The sequence below is a fragment of the Talpa europaea genome (genome assembly GCF_964194135.1).
Source record: "Talpa europaea genome assembly, chromosome: X".
NCBI classification, from domain to species: Eukaryota; Metazoa; Chordata; class Mammalia; order Eulipotyphla; family Talpidae; genus Talpa; species Talpa europaea.
In genome coordinates, this window is record NC_140081.1 from 63,402,743 (window position 1) to 63,417,223 (window position 14,481).

The 14,481-nt window shown below is 42.8% G+C and overlaps 1 protein-coding gene and 1 pseudogene across 2 annotated transcripts; one reads left to right on the forward strand and one right to left on the reverse strand.

The window, feature by feature from the left end:
• Window positions 1-6,570: 6,570 nt before the first annotated feature.
• TCEAL3 (transcription elongation factor A like 3) lies at window positions 6,571-7,408 on the forward strand. Its single transcript, XM_084258717.1, has one exon. The coding sequence runs from the start codon at window positions 6,586-6,588 to the stop codon at window positions 7,183-7,185; it is 600 nt and encodes a 199-aa protein (XP_084114843.1). The 5' UTR covers window positions 6,571-6,585; the 3' UTR covers window positions 7,186-7,408.
• Window positions 7,409-11,741: 4,333 nt separating this feature from the next.
• LOC311187624 (guided entry of tail-anchored proteins factor 1-like) lies at window positions 11,742-14,131 on the reverse strand (annotated as a pseudogene). The gene is made up of 2 exons: window positions 14,127-14,131; window positions 11,742-12,267 (listed from the first exon to the last, which is right to left on the reverse strand). The product of its transcript is annotated as a guided entry of tail-anchored proteins factor 1-like (transcript).
• Window positions 14,132-14,481: the final 350 nt, after the last annotated feature.

A 14,481-nucleotide genomic window follows, 5' to 3' on the forward strand; every position in this document is an offset into this window, starting at 1 on the left:
ATCAAAAATCTGAGTTTTTTGATGCATGAAATTAACCATCACATGTACAGTGAGATGTAGGGGTAAAGATTTATCTTTTCCTGGGCCTCCCCCGTGTCGCAGTGGTTGAGCACTGGGTTGTGAAGCTGCCCGCAGCCTCTGCAGCGCCGGTTTGATCCCCGGCTGCTCCCCAGCCACAGGAGGAGGGTCCCACATGGCGCGCAGACCTCTCTTGCCGCCCGCTGCTCCCCTCAGCAGTGTACTTGGGTCCTTCTGCCTGCTCTGCTCCCTGCTCTGGCTCTGGTGAATTCTCTCACCCTCCCATTCTTCGACTGTACCCAGTGCTTGTATAAATAAATAAACAAATCTTTAAAAAAAAAGATTTATCTTTTCCTTATCAATATCCAGTTTATTCAACATCATTATGGAAATCCTTTCCCCTAATGCTTAACAACGCACCTTTATTATGAATCAAATATCTTTGTGCATGGGTCTGATTCTGCTACTTCTGTTTAATTCCATTGGTCCTTTTGGCTATCCTTACACTAATATCACAGGATCTTAACTACTATGACTTTAAGTCTTAAGATTTAGACTTCAGATGTGTTAGTACTCCCTCTTTTATAATTCTCTGGAAGACTTTGGATGGATATTTTCTTCCTCAGATATCTATTAGGCAGAATTTACTGGTGAAGTTATCTAAGCCAGAAATTTTCTTAGTGGGAAACATCTTGAAAGATTTTAAATTCTGGATGTTATTTCTTTAATAGTAAAAAATCAGAATTTTAAGTTACTAAGTGTTTCAGTAAGATGCATTTCATTATGATTTCATCTTGTAATAAATCTTGCTCTGGATTTTGAAACATTTATTTACTTATTTTTGTGGGTGTTATTCCACAAAAATTCCAGAATATCTTCTGGACTTGATACTGATTTTTAAAGGTGAGAAAAATGGGCCGGTTCATGCTTCCTTTTGAGGAACAAATGTTGGTTCCTTTGCCTCAACTGATGCCATCTTCATGCCTTGCCAGCTTTCTTTTTACAGTTTTCCAATTCCTTGTCAATTGGATTCCTAAATAGGCTGTTGGTCGTACTCCCAGTTATAATCAGGATTGCCTTCCCAACTGCACTCCTCACTGGGTTGGACCTAAAGATGTTTTTCTTATTGCTTCTCTTGGGCTTTCCCAGGGGGTTCTTTTCTGGACTCTTCAATAAATGGTTCATATGAATCTTCAATGAATTCCCGGCTGAAATCCTGATCCAAAAAGTCACTGAATTCTCCACCAGTATGCCTCGATCTGTGGGCCTTGTTGCATGCAGAAGACACCACAACCCTTGGAAACAGCATCAAGGAAGACAGTGAGTGAATTCAAAAAGGGGTTCAAGGGTACCTAGCCTGTGTTTCTTGTCTCTGAACGCCGTCAGAAGTTCACTTCAGATTCTGTCACTGCCATCAAATCTGGATTAAATAAAATCCAGCTGAGTTAATGTTACAGAACTGGTTGGCTTTATTAAAAGATTCATGAATCAGGAAGCATCTCCTCTGCCAAATGGAAAGGTGTGGCTTAGGTTTTTTAAATTCATTGACATAAAGTTGTTGCAAATACATACATGCATATGCATACACATACACATATATTTATCTATATAAATATATGTACCTCAAGATTTTATTGTTTTCATAATAAAAATGAAGCTTAGATCTGGATTTGTACTTTATCTCCCAGTTCGAAGTGTTTGTATCTCTTAATAGCCAGTATTCTCTTGCATCTGCAGTTGGGGTCAACTCATTCAAGCCTTGGCACATTCTTTGTAGATTTTAGTCTTTTTCCTGAAAATTGACTTAGTCTTCCTGTCATAGTCACCATACTTCCTATCATAACTCTGCTTTTCCTAGGCATGCAGAGAATCCCTGCCCTTCTTACACTGGCTCATTTTGTGGGGTTAGCACATGCTACACTTCTTACAGAAAGTCCAGTGGGTTTCAGGAATTGTTATGTTTATGAGAGCAATATCAGCATAGAAAATACTAATATATTTTTTAATCTAGGATCTGAGGTAATATCTTATCTGGTCTTGTCATTGCTTATTTGTCCATTTTTACATTTTTTTCTAGGTCAGTCTACACATTGATTAATTTTATTACCATTTGCTAAATAGCCAACATCTAGCTTTGTTACTGCATTTTATTGTGTTTGCGTTCTATTACATTAATTTCTGTGGCTGGGTTTATATCTCGTTGCTTCCACTTTCATTGGATTTAATTTGTGTTCTGTCTCTGTGTTCTTAAGTGGGATGCTGGGTCATTGATTTTCAGTATTTTTTTCCTCTTCTAGTATGTACTTTTCAAATTATAAATAGCATGTTTCAGATAGAACCCACATATTTTTTCATTATGTTTCAGTTCACAACATTTCCTAATTTCCATTATGATTGCAATTTTATTATCACTGCTCTCATCTTAAAACTGTCTATATTCTTTAAGTAGTGGTAATGGGCCTCCTGAGGCTCACAAGTCCTCCATTAACCTCTAGTTCTCATATCAAGGTAACTAAGAGGCCTGCTCTGGCTGGGCACATTGAGAAAAATCTATCTGTCCCTCCTGGGGAGACCAACCCATAAGGTCAAGTTAATAAGTACATACAAATTGTAAAATATGAGGTAAATTTCCTTATGTCTTGTAATGCTTTTTGTTTTAAAGTCTATTTTGTTAAAAAGTTAACTATAATGACTTTCTTTTGGTTAGTGTTTGCAAGTTAATAAATTTTTTTCTTAACTTTCGGTCTTTATATTTTAGATGTCTTTTGTAAGCAGTATAGTATTTTTTTTCTGAAAATAATTTTTATACTGCTTTGTGACACTATGTACATTTAATGTACTTACTGATATTAATAGGTGTAAATTAACCATTGAACCAAATTCCTTCTTCTTTGTCCCATCTGATGTATGTTGCTTTACTTTAGGATTGATTATTTTCTTATTTTTGCTCCTCTGTTAGCTTGGAAGTTTTATACTCTTGTACTCTTCACTAATGGTTATCTGGCAATAATAGCATAGTGTTTTACTTACCAAAGGCTAATATTAATTTACACATTTACATACTCCCCAGATAATGCCAGAACTTGAATATTTTTACTCTAGCTCTGTTGACTCATGTTGTTAATATGAATTAAATGATAATACTTAACGTAGTGTTGATTTAAATATTCACAGATATTTAGCCCTTTAATTGCCGTTATTCCTTCCTTCATCTCTAATCTTCCATCTGGGATTTTTTTTTCCTGTTCTCTGAAAAATGCTCTGCAGCATTTAGTATTTCTTTCAGTTAATGTCTGCTACTAGCGAACTCTCAGTTTTAGGGTTTTTTTGTACAGATCTTTATTTCACCTTCATTTTGAAAGGTATTTTTGCTGGCTATCAGTTTCTTATTTAGCATTTATTTGCTTTTCAGACACCGAAGATATCATTGCACCATCTTTGTATTTCCATTGTTGCTGTTAAGTAGCCCAAATCAACCTAACATCTGTTCCTTTCAAGTTGCATTCTATTTTTTTCTGATTACTTTTAGGATTTTCTCTTTGTCTTTGAATATCTGCAGGCTCACTATTATGCATCTGTGTGTTTCATTTATCCTATTTGAGATTTGAACTTCTTCAGCCATTATATCTTCAAATATTGCCTTTTTCTTTTGGAACTCCAATTAAACATGTTAGACTTTGTCAGACCTTTCCATCTGTATTTTCCTTCTTTTCGACTTCCTGTACAATTTTAGTTTCTTCTGAACATAATTTCCAATTATTTGTCTTTTGAATCGCATTTAACCTGTTGTTAATTCCTTTCATTGAGTTTCTAATTTCATCTGAGTTTCTTAGTTTTAGAATTTCCATGTTTATTTTTCACTTTTTCTGGTTTATATTCCTTGCAGTTTTCAAGATAGGATTTTACTTATCAGAATACACTAAGCATTATGGTTTAATAGTCTATCTGAAAATTCAGATAATTCAAAGTTTAAGGGATCTGTTTATATTGCCTGTTGTCTCTACTGCTACTTACTTAGGATGTATCTCTTGTTTGTATTTCTGGTTATCTTTATGTGTGGGCATTGAACTTGAACAATTGATAGTTATATAATTTGAGGCCAAGGATGATGGAATCTTACTACAGAGAAGGTCGTATTTGCACTGCTTAGGCCACTAAGGGTTCTTCTTGTCTAGAATCACATAATCTATGTTCAAACCTTACAGTATACTAATCCACCTGGATGTTGCAAAGTGTAGCTAAAAAACTATGAGGGCTGGTTTATTTGAGGTTTCTAGCATCAGATGGGAATTTATTAGGAAACTCCCCTCCTTTTGATGAGGCTTGGGCTTTGATTTTTGCCACTCTAGTGCTTTGAGACTGCCATATATTCACCTTAGTCTAGCATTGGCTTATTCCTTAACCACAGATGCTTTGACAACAAATATAATTAACCATATAAGTACTAGATGGAAATATTGGTGAGTTCCTCTTTGACCTCATGTAGGAAAAGAGTTCTTAACTATGAATCAAAATTTAGATGCAATAAAAGAAAAATTTGATAAATTTTGACTGCTTTTTCTTAAATACCTGGCAGAAATATACCATAAATAAAGTCAAAAAGCAACTAACAAACTGAAAGAAAATATTTGCAACATTAATAACAGATGAGCCTGCTATAGTTAATGTATACAGAATACTTGGAAAAGACGGTAGTAGGACCAACAACTCCACAGAAAAATGGGGAGAAGATATAAACAGGCAATTCACAAAGATATTAAAATTGTCATTAGACACAGAAATGCAAAATAAAATACTGCGATGCTACTCACCTATCAGCAAAAATTTAAAAGTATACTAGTTATGTTGGAAAGGGGTTTGGGGAAACCATATTGCTGTTGGGGAAGCAAAAACCACCACTTGTCTGAGGTTCCAGGGAGGGAAAAACCCCAAGAGGTAGGTTTGGGAATCCTCTGTGCTTAGAGGGAAATGCACAAACATCACCCAGGGAGAGCCGAACCCGCGGACTGAGAGGAGCAGAGGCCCAGGCCCACCACTCCAGGAGGCTGCTCGGCTTCCCGGCGGGCACCACCACCTGGGCTCTAGGGACGCGAGTCTGTCTGGAAAGCGGCTGCGGGGCTCAGTTGCCCAGCGCACCGGGCCAAGCCTGGTACCAGCCTGTGCTCGGCCGGCACACCCGAGACACGGGGCGTCCCGGAGGGGTGCCGTGCCAGGTGCCAGGCCCCGATGCGCCAGGTACAGCACCTGCCGGCGGGGCAGGGAGCCCGCCCCAGCCGCTCTCTGCGCGACTCTCGCTTTGCCATCTCCCCCCACCCAAGTCCACAGATGCTTGGTCCCTCTGGGAGGGAGGGGGAACGGGGGAGGGGGCCGAGCTCGGGTGACGCGGCGCTCACGTGGCCGGCTGGGCGCCGACGTGGGCAGCAGCCCCCGCGCCGCCCGCCTGCCCTGCGGTCCAGTCCCGGTGCGGTCCGCTCCCGTCGCCCGCGCGGAACCGGCTCCGGGAGCTGCCCGGGCGGCGGGCGGGGGCGAGCGGGCTTCGGCGAGCCCGAGGAGGCGCAGGCCTGCCCGGGCCCCGCAGGTCAGTGCGAAGGTGGGCGCTGCCCGCGCCAGGGGCAGGGGTGGCGGTGGACAAGGGTAGGACCCGGGAGCGGGGGGGGGGGGGTGAGGACGCCTGGACACCAGTGAGGAGGGGACCCGGCGCGGGAGAGGCGGATGGGGAGGGAGGACCCCGAAAAGGACCCTCCTGCTGCCTTGACGACCCTCCCCTGCGCCCCATCCGCTTCCCAGCCTGAAATGGGGGGGCGCCCCCGCAGTGCGACAGTGAAACGCAGACACCTTCTGGAAAGAATCTCCCTCACGTTCTGTGCCTCTGAGCAAAGGCTGACCTCCAGGAAAAGGGGGTGGGGGGAGGGGGCTGCCTGCACACAAGCGGGAGACCCCCAGTGGTTGGGAAAGCAGCCTGGTCTGGCTGCAGAGGCCAGAGAAGTAATGGCGGCTGGGATGCTGGGGAGGTAGGGGAGGGAAACGTCTGCTGAAGAGCACCGGGTTCAGAGAAGGGACCCCAGTTCTCCGAGGACACAGCCCCTGCCCCCTGTCTCCCGTAGGTCTGCCTGCCTGTTTCCAGCACTCTGCAAGGCTAGAAGGACTAGCAACCTGTCCAGAGTCCCTGCAGGTCAGTGCAGGGGGTGGGGTCACTGGGCAGAGGCGGGGAGGGGGGAGTGGGGAGGGCAAGGCTTGGGCAGAACTGCAGGGCCTCACTGCCCATCCCCCAAACCACACAGCCCCACCACGCAGAAGGGTGGTCCAGAAGCTGCAGGGCCTGCCAGGGGAGGGTTGGCTCACGTGTGGGAACGGGGTGGGCAGAGGCACACTTGGAGGGCCAGGCCAAGCCAGGCCAGGCCAGGGAACCCTGACAGGGGAGAGAGGAGATTGCTGTGGGTCCCTGCATTCCACCCCCAAGCCCTCAGTCTCCCTTGTCTCCTCCTTCCCCCTAATCCCCCCCAATCCCCCATCCCCCACCCCCACCCCCCACCCCCCCAGGACAGGAACAGGAGGGGAAATCTCAGCATGGAAAAGCTCTGCACTGAAAATGAAGGGAAGCAGGAAAGCGGGGGAAAGCCCGAAGATGAAGTGGAGCCTGAAGATGGAGACAAGTCTGAGGAGGACGAAATGCCGCACATAAAGAGGAACCCAGAACACCGCAAGCGCCAGGATGAGGGACAGGCAGAGGATGGGGGACAGTCAGAAGAGGAGGGAAAGCAGAAGCAGCAGGGCAAGTCGGAGGATGAGGGAAAGGCGCACGGGGAGGGCGAGCCCGAAGCCCAGGGCCAGCCCGAGGGTGCGCTGCGGGCTGCTGAGAAGCGCCCGGCCGAGGATTACGTGCCCCGGAAAGCCAAAAGGAAAACGGACAGGGGGACGGAGGATTCCCCCAAGGACTGTCAGGAGAACGTGCAGGAGAGGCCTGCGGGCGGTGAGGAGGTGATGAGAGAATGTGGAGATGTGTCCCGGGCTCAGGAAGAGCTGAGGAAAAAGCAGAAAACGGGGGGCTTTCATTGGATGCAAAGAGATGTGCAGGATCCTTTTGCCCCAAGGGGCCAACGGGGTGTCAGGGGAGTGCGGGGCGGAGGTAGGGGCCAAAGGGGCTTACATGATATCCCCTATCTTTAATACCTTTGGCTTCGATTCCGGTGTCTCTAATGAGAATATTGCTGACCCCGCTTGCCCTGGCAGGCATTTGCCAGGCTATGTGCTTTAACCTCGTGCTGATCCTTCGCGTTAGGTGTCACTCTTGTTACCAGCAGCCTTCTGACCCAGCTAGAGTGCTCTATCAGTAGGGGAGTTTTCACCCATGTGCATGGAAGAGATGTTCATGGTGCATTGTAAAATAATAAAAAAGGACAGTTTTCAGAACCGCATATACAGCATCTGCCCATTTTTGTAAAAATGGATTCTGCATAATGTGTGAGTACAATTACCTGATGAGTATGTATCTCCATGTTTCCCTCTACAGACGTGTCCACCCCCTTCTCTTCCCTACTTGTACCAGTATCAGTAGACACTGCTGTCCCTTCCCCCCAATCCTCTACTGTCCTGTGGGTCCCACCATGTGTGATTCTTTTTTTTTTTTGAAGATTTATTTATTTTTGTACAAGAGCTGGGGGTACAGGCCAGAGGCGCGGGAGGGTGAGAGGATCCACCAGAGACAGCGGGGAGCAGAACAGGCAGAAGGAGCGAAATACACTGCTGAGGGGAGCAGTGGGAGAGACAGGAGAGGTCTGCTGCGCCATGTGGGATTCTCTCCCACCGGCCAGGATCGAACTTGCACTGCAGAGGCTGTGGGCAGCTTCACAGCGCGGCGCTCAACCCGCTGCGCCACCAGGGAGGCCCCCATGTGTGATTCTTTTTCTCTTTGCTCACTCATTTACACTTTCCCCTAAAGGATATGGATTATGTTTGTCACAATAAAAACAGATCCAGAAATCAATACATGACAAACAATGGAAATGCTCAGTGAGCTTATTAGGGCAATGAAGACATTCAAAATTCCTGCTCTCAGAATGTAAAACTCACATTATCATTAGGACTTCTTGGTAGAAGAATCAACCTATCCATTATCACAACAGATCCATTGTTGTAAGGGCCAGTCTTGTCATCTGTGAAATGGGAACAAAATTTGTCCCACAGACTGCTGAGTTGATTAGATGAGGTTCTGAGTAGAGGGGCACTAGAAGGACCACGGACCCTGTCAGACAGTCAGTGGGGAGCTGAAGGTCGATCTCATCTGTGTCCAGGAGCAAGCCCAGGCAGTTGAGAAGAGGGTGCCACCCTCCTCTGGCTACAATACATCTGGGCATTCCTGCTGTGCCCTGTACCCTCCCTCTGCTGACAGTGATTGATATAATGAGCCCTTGTGACAAAGTCCCTTGATTCCCTAGTTTTCTCAAAGGACCACAGTACCTATTTGACGTCTGTAAGAAAGTGGACAAGCCCTTCCCTCAGCTTCAGAGCTGTACCTATCCTGGTGGCACTGCCATAAGGCTTGGGCCACACTGTGTTACACAGTTAACATTCATCAATATTTTTAGTTCATTTTATATTTGACTATAGTTTTCTTTCCATAGGACTCAGACATTTGGATCCACAGGGGGCTTTGTTGGAAGACTGATTTATGGGCAATAGATTGTGATTTGAACTGCAACCCTACCACAATACCCCAGGGAAACCATAACTAAATTTATGGTTTAGTATGTTTTTCTATCTAAAAAGTCTCCTATACAAAATCAAGGGACTTGTTCATATGTAATCACAGAAGGTTACACAGCTAAGTTTCGAGTTGAAAACCATCCCTTTCCAATATAGAGAAACCAAAGGGATCAAAGACAAACTTGAAAACTGACAATATATCTGAGGCACTCATGGGGGTGCGGGGGAAGTTGGGGGAAGAGCACACAATGGACTATGGTGGAGGACCATGGGTGCTTTGGTGGTAGAAAACTATGGTGACCACAACTGAGGGGAGAAATCATATATTTTGATAAAACAAACAAGGATGTAAAATAATGGTATATCATTAAAAATAAAGTAGCAGAATTCTAAATATATCCTGGTGGGTTTTTTTTTTTCTGACTTTAAAATTAAAGCATAAATTGCATATAGTACAATGCACATGACTCAAATATTATATTTTGATAGTTTAGTTAAATGTGTATATGCTTATAGTCCACAACACTAAAAAATACAAGCTATTTATCACCATAGAGTCAATTTTCTCCCAAATCCTTTTAACTATTACAATAAATTTCAATGAGACTGCTAAATAGTGAAAATACAATTAGAAACACTGTTGAAAGATATAACTAATAACATTAACTGCAAAACATTATTTTTATGCTTTGATTCATTGCCAATGGCTTGAGGAATGATGTAACATGGAAACGCAACTAACATTCTGTATACTTGGGGGGGGGTGTCACTATCTCTGCTCTGATGCAGTCTTTGTGATAAATCTAAGAACTGGGTCATATCTTCAAGGCTGCCTTTTGTGGACATACGAGTCTGGTCAAACATTCTGTTGTTTATACTTCTGAAGGTGGCAACATAGTGTGGGTTTGGAATAATGGTGTTCTGGGCCTTCCAGATAGCCTACAGGTTTTCTTCACAACCAAACTGCTCTGTATTACTATGTGTTTTTTCTGTGCCCCAAATTGCTGCCTTCTGCTTATTATTTTCTACCACTTGTAGCTCTGCATTTATCTACATGGACTTTTTTCAATCACTGCCTGACTCCATTTTCATTTGTTTAACCTGTGTCCTCTTGGTAGCTGGTTATGTTGTTCCTGACTTCACCTGCATCCAAGTTCCTCTTGACAGAAATCTGGAAGTTATTCTTTCCTCTTGGAACCAAGCAGGAAAAAAATCCATCCCATTGCCCGGAATCATGAGTGCCAGGGACAATGGGAAGAGTGTCTGCGCTCTGAAGATTTTTAAAATTATTTTTTGCCACTATTTATGTAATGTGTTCTAGAGTTTTCTCCTAACAAATGGAAAAAGACAATTGCTAATGATCAGTTAAATGCAAACAATAAAATTTAAAATATCGCTAGGAAAAAAGATAATCTTGGGTTAGGCAAACACTTCATAAAAGGACATAAAAAGCACTAGTAATAAAAAACTGATAACTGGATGACAAATATTTTTATTATAAATTTTAATTAAGGAATAATTTTACTAATGAAGTACCATTGTTTTACATCTTTGTTAATATTTTGAAAACATAGGCTTTCTCCCCTCAGGTGTGGTCACTGTAGCTCCCACCACCACAGCACTATAGCCCTCTACCACAGTCCATTTTATATTTGACCCTTGAAAACTGACCACTCTCCTTCACTCATCCCCCTTCCTTCTTGTTATCTCAGATCTATGGTCAGTTTTCAAAACTGGTTTTATAGTTTGTCTTTTTTTGACCCTTGGTTTGGTTTCTCTATATTCTACAGTACATATAAAAGATACTATCTGGTATTTATCTTTCTCCTTCTGGCTTATTTCTCTTAGCATAAGCCCTTCCATCTCCATTCTTGTTGCTGTAAATGGCATGAGTTTCTTTTTTGATTGTTGAGTAATATTCCATTGTGTACATACCACACGTTTTTGATCCACTCATCTGTTTTGGGGCACTTAGGTTGTTTCCATATCTTGTGGGTAGTTAGGGTGATGATAAACTGAAGTACCACACTGTCATTTTACAATGCAATCCACAGAAATAATAGTGAACTACTGATTAGAGCACAAAAACTACCGTTAACATTTAGCTTGGTGGCCACTTAGTTAAGGACTAACCCCCTGGCTATTTGTCAGTATGGACGGCCATAGACAATAACTGGCTATGAGGAAGGAAGTCATACAAGCACTTGCAAACATTTTAATTAGAAAAAAGATTTTACAAAAGTGTTAGCAGAATTATGCCTTATGGACCAAACACATAGCCACTGAAATTAATTTAATCAGCCCTCCTGGTGTGTTCTTTAAACTTTGTTCTATTTTATAGAGCATAAATATTAAATGTTTATAAAACACATTTCATTTGAAATGCTTTAAGTACAAAACACACAATTCAAGCAAAAAACAATGCATTGTGGTCTCATGAATACATTTGCAAAACACAATAATGAAAAATTAACAGCCTCAAATAAGTAGATTACATTACAGAAGGATTGGCTAAAAGATTTAAATGAATAACAAAGCGCAAGCAATGTCAATTAGTGTTATTCTTTTGGTATACTGCATGAGAGTAAAGAAAACAAATGATCAAATCCTAGTAGTGGTATTAAAATCAAGTTCCTGTCTAATTTGGATTAAAAATAACACCAAGTTTTATTTTTAATAAGTTATTAGAAAATTCTGACTTTCTCATTGGCCATGTGTAAAATTATGCGAGTGCAAATCACAAGTAACAACTTGGAGACACCCAGGTCACACTTTTCTTAGCGCAAACCTGGCAGTATGCCAGCTGGTACATAAGTGCTGCAGGCTGACCTTTCTGGCTCAATACAAGTGTACAAGATCATGTTTCTCATAAGAATTTCACTTAAAGTCCAAGAACAAACATAATCAACAAAAAAAACTAACCTGTGCACTTATGTTTCTTAAAAAAAACAACAAGGTAAATCAGTTTAATCTACTAAAATCCATTTTCTTAAAGTGTCTAGCTGCATTGATCTTCTTTTTCAGCTGAAAGGGTGAAGCACAATAGCCTTGACTCTGTTACAGACCAAAATCCAACAGGTAATACCAACACCACCTGCCGCTCTAGCAGGAAATGCTACCAGGTAGTCTAGTGGAGTTAGCCATTGACTCAGCACCACAGCCACAAAATAATACTTCTAGGTGAGCAAAACCATCAGGGCAGTTTGCAATATGTAGAAGGTAACATTTAGAACCCATTTTATCTTGGCTAACTGAGCTGCCTGAGCTTTCACATGAGCGTTGAGCTTATTTGTCAGCATGCTGATCTTTCTTTCCAGCCTGGAGTCTCCGGCAAAGTCACCCATCATGTTGACAATGAGGAGCTCTTGCTTCATGTCCTGGAATCGGGCTCTCATCTGTGACTCCTGCTCTGCATCCTTTTACAACACTCTGGACAGGGAGTGGGAGGAGGGCAGGAGGAGGATCCTGAGGACCTTGCACCCAAACACCAAGATGAGCACCAGCAGCCACCAAATTACAAAGTTTAAAAGGAGGCATGGGCCTCCCCTGGTGGCGCAGGGGGTTGAGCGCCACGCTGTGAAGCTGTCCACAGCCTCTGCAGCACCAGTTTGATCCTGCCTGGCTGGCTGGGGTCCCACATGGCGCAGCAGACCTCTCATGTCGTGCCCGCTGCTCCCCTCAGCAGTGTATTTCATCAGTCTGCCTGTTCTGTTCCCAGCTCTGTCTCTGGTGAATCCTCTCACCCTCCCGCGCTTCTGGCCTGTACCCTGGTTCTTGTATAAAATAAATTAATTAATTAAAAAAAATAAAAGTAGGCAAAGGATTTGAACAGATGCTTCACCAAAGAAGAGATGAAGATCTCAAACGATCACATGAAAAGATGTTCAACATTGGGCCTCCCTGGTGGCCCGGGGGTTAAGTGTCAGCGCTATCACTGCCATGGCCTGAGTCTGATCCCTGGCCAGGGAGCTGACCCACATATAGCACAGCAGACCTCTCTTGTTTCACCCGCTGCTCCCCTCAGCAGTGTATTTCAGTCAGTCTGCCTGTTCTGTTCCCCACTCTGTCTCTGGTGAATCCTCTCATGCCCCCGCACCTCTGGCCTGTTCTTGTATGCAGAAATAAAGATGAATAAATCTTTAAAAAATTTCTTGAAAGTAAAGATAATATCTTGTGGGCACTAAAATATAAATGTGAAATGGATGACAGGTATGGTGTAAAGGACCATGAAAGATAGGAAGGGCAGAGAGGAGATAGATCTACATGGTTTACCAAGTTTATAATTTTTACATGAAGCTGTAAAATATTAACACTAAGGAAACTATAAAAAGTTAAGGATATATATTGCAATCCCTAGAGCAACCATTAAAAAAAGAAGAGGGGCCTCCCTGGTGGTGCAGGTGGTTGAGTGCCGCACTGAAGCTGTCCCCAGCCTCTGCAGTGCAGGATCCATCCTGGCCGGAGGGACAGAATCCCACATGGCGCAGCAGACCTCTCCTGTCTCTCCGGCTGCTCCCCTCAGCAGTGTATTTCGGTCCTTCTGCCTGTTCTGTTCCCCACTCTGTCTCTGGTGAATCCTCTCACCCTTCCACACATCTGGCCTGTACCCCAGTTTTGTATGAATAAATAAATCCTTAAAAAAAAAGATGAAAAAAAAAAAGTCCTTGCGAGGAGGCACAACAACTGTAACTCTCATTGTTGGTGAGAATGAAAAATGGCATGGTCACTTTGGAAAAGTCTGGCAGCGTACATTTACCATGACCCAGTAATTCCAAGCCTCGGTATTTACTCAAGTGAAATGGACATTTTAATAAGTTTATTCATAATAGCTCCAAACCGGAAATAATCGCAGTGCCCTCATATAGTGAATGAATAAACTGTGCTTTATTGGTACCTGCAAAAATATAAATGATTCAAATTCATTTGACTAAGTGAAAGAAGTCAGACAAAAAGGGTTACACTCTGGTATGGTCCCATTTATAAGACATTTTGGAAAAAGCAAAGTATAAGGATAAAAATCAGATTGATTCTCAAGTATAATTTTGAATGTTGTTCCTAATTATGGAAACTATAAGCTTTACCCTCTGTCTCTCCTACTCCTATCCCCATACCAAGGCTACCCAATACCCTTTTAATGCATCCCCTGTTTCAATTATCCAGAGCTGGTTTTTGTGACTAAGTACCCTAATACATAAAACATATTTTCCTTGACTGAACAAATGCCTAATTTCTTGCATTCCCTCCCTCCAACTTCATTGAAATTTATCACAAATAAATTCAAAGCCCTTTTTCTGTGATCAACTTACAAAATGAATCAGCCTGTGCCCTCTTTGAAATTTTTTATGTTTCCTTTGTAATTTTATTTTTTGGACCATTGATGTCTACAGACTATTCTTCAAGCTTACAACATCCGGATTGTTATTCCGGGTAGAGGAATTTGGATCACAATTTGGATCTCTGGGCCCCTCACTGTCTATATGGAAGTCTGTTAATCTCAATTACTTTTCTAAGGATAGATTTGCCCATTCAAACCCACAGAAGTTTAGAGTTTGGGAATGAGAGAGCCTACTACTAACTAGTTTTCCTGGGCTCACAGGTTAATATTTGTCAGTGGGGACTACTCTGAAGAGGCAGTGTCCGAGATCAGACCCATCCTATGTAGTATTCGCACACAAGCCCACAGAAGGTATATGGATGGTCATGAAGAAACAAGTATCAGCTGAGATAAAGAGTAAATATTCCTGGCAGTATTAAACTCTT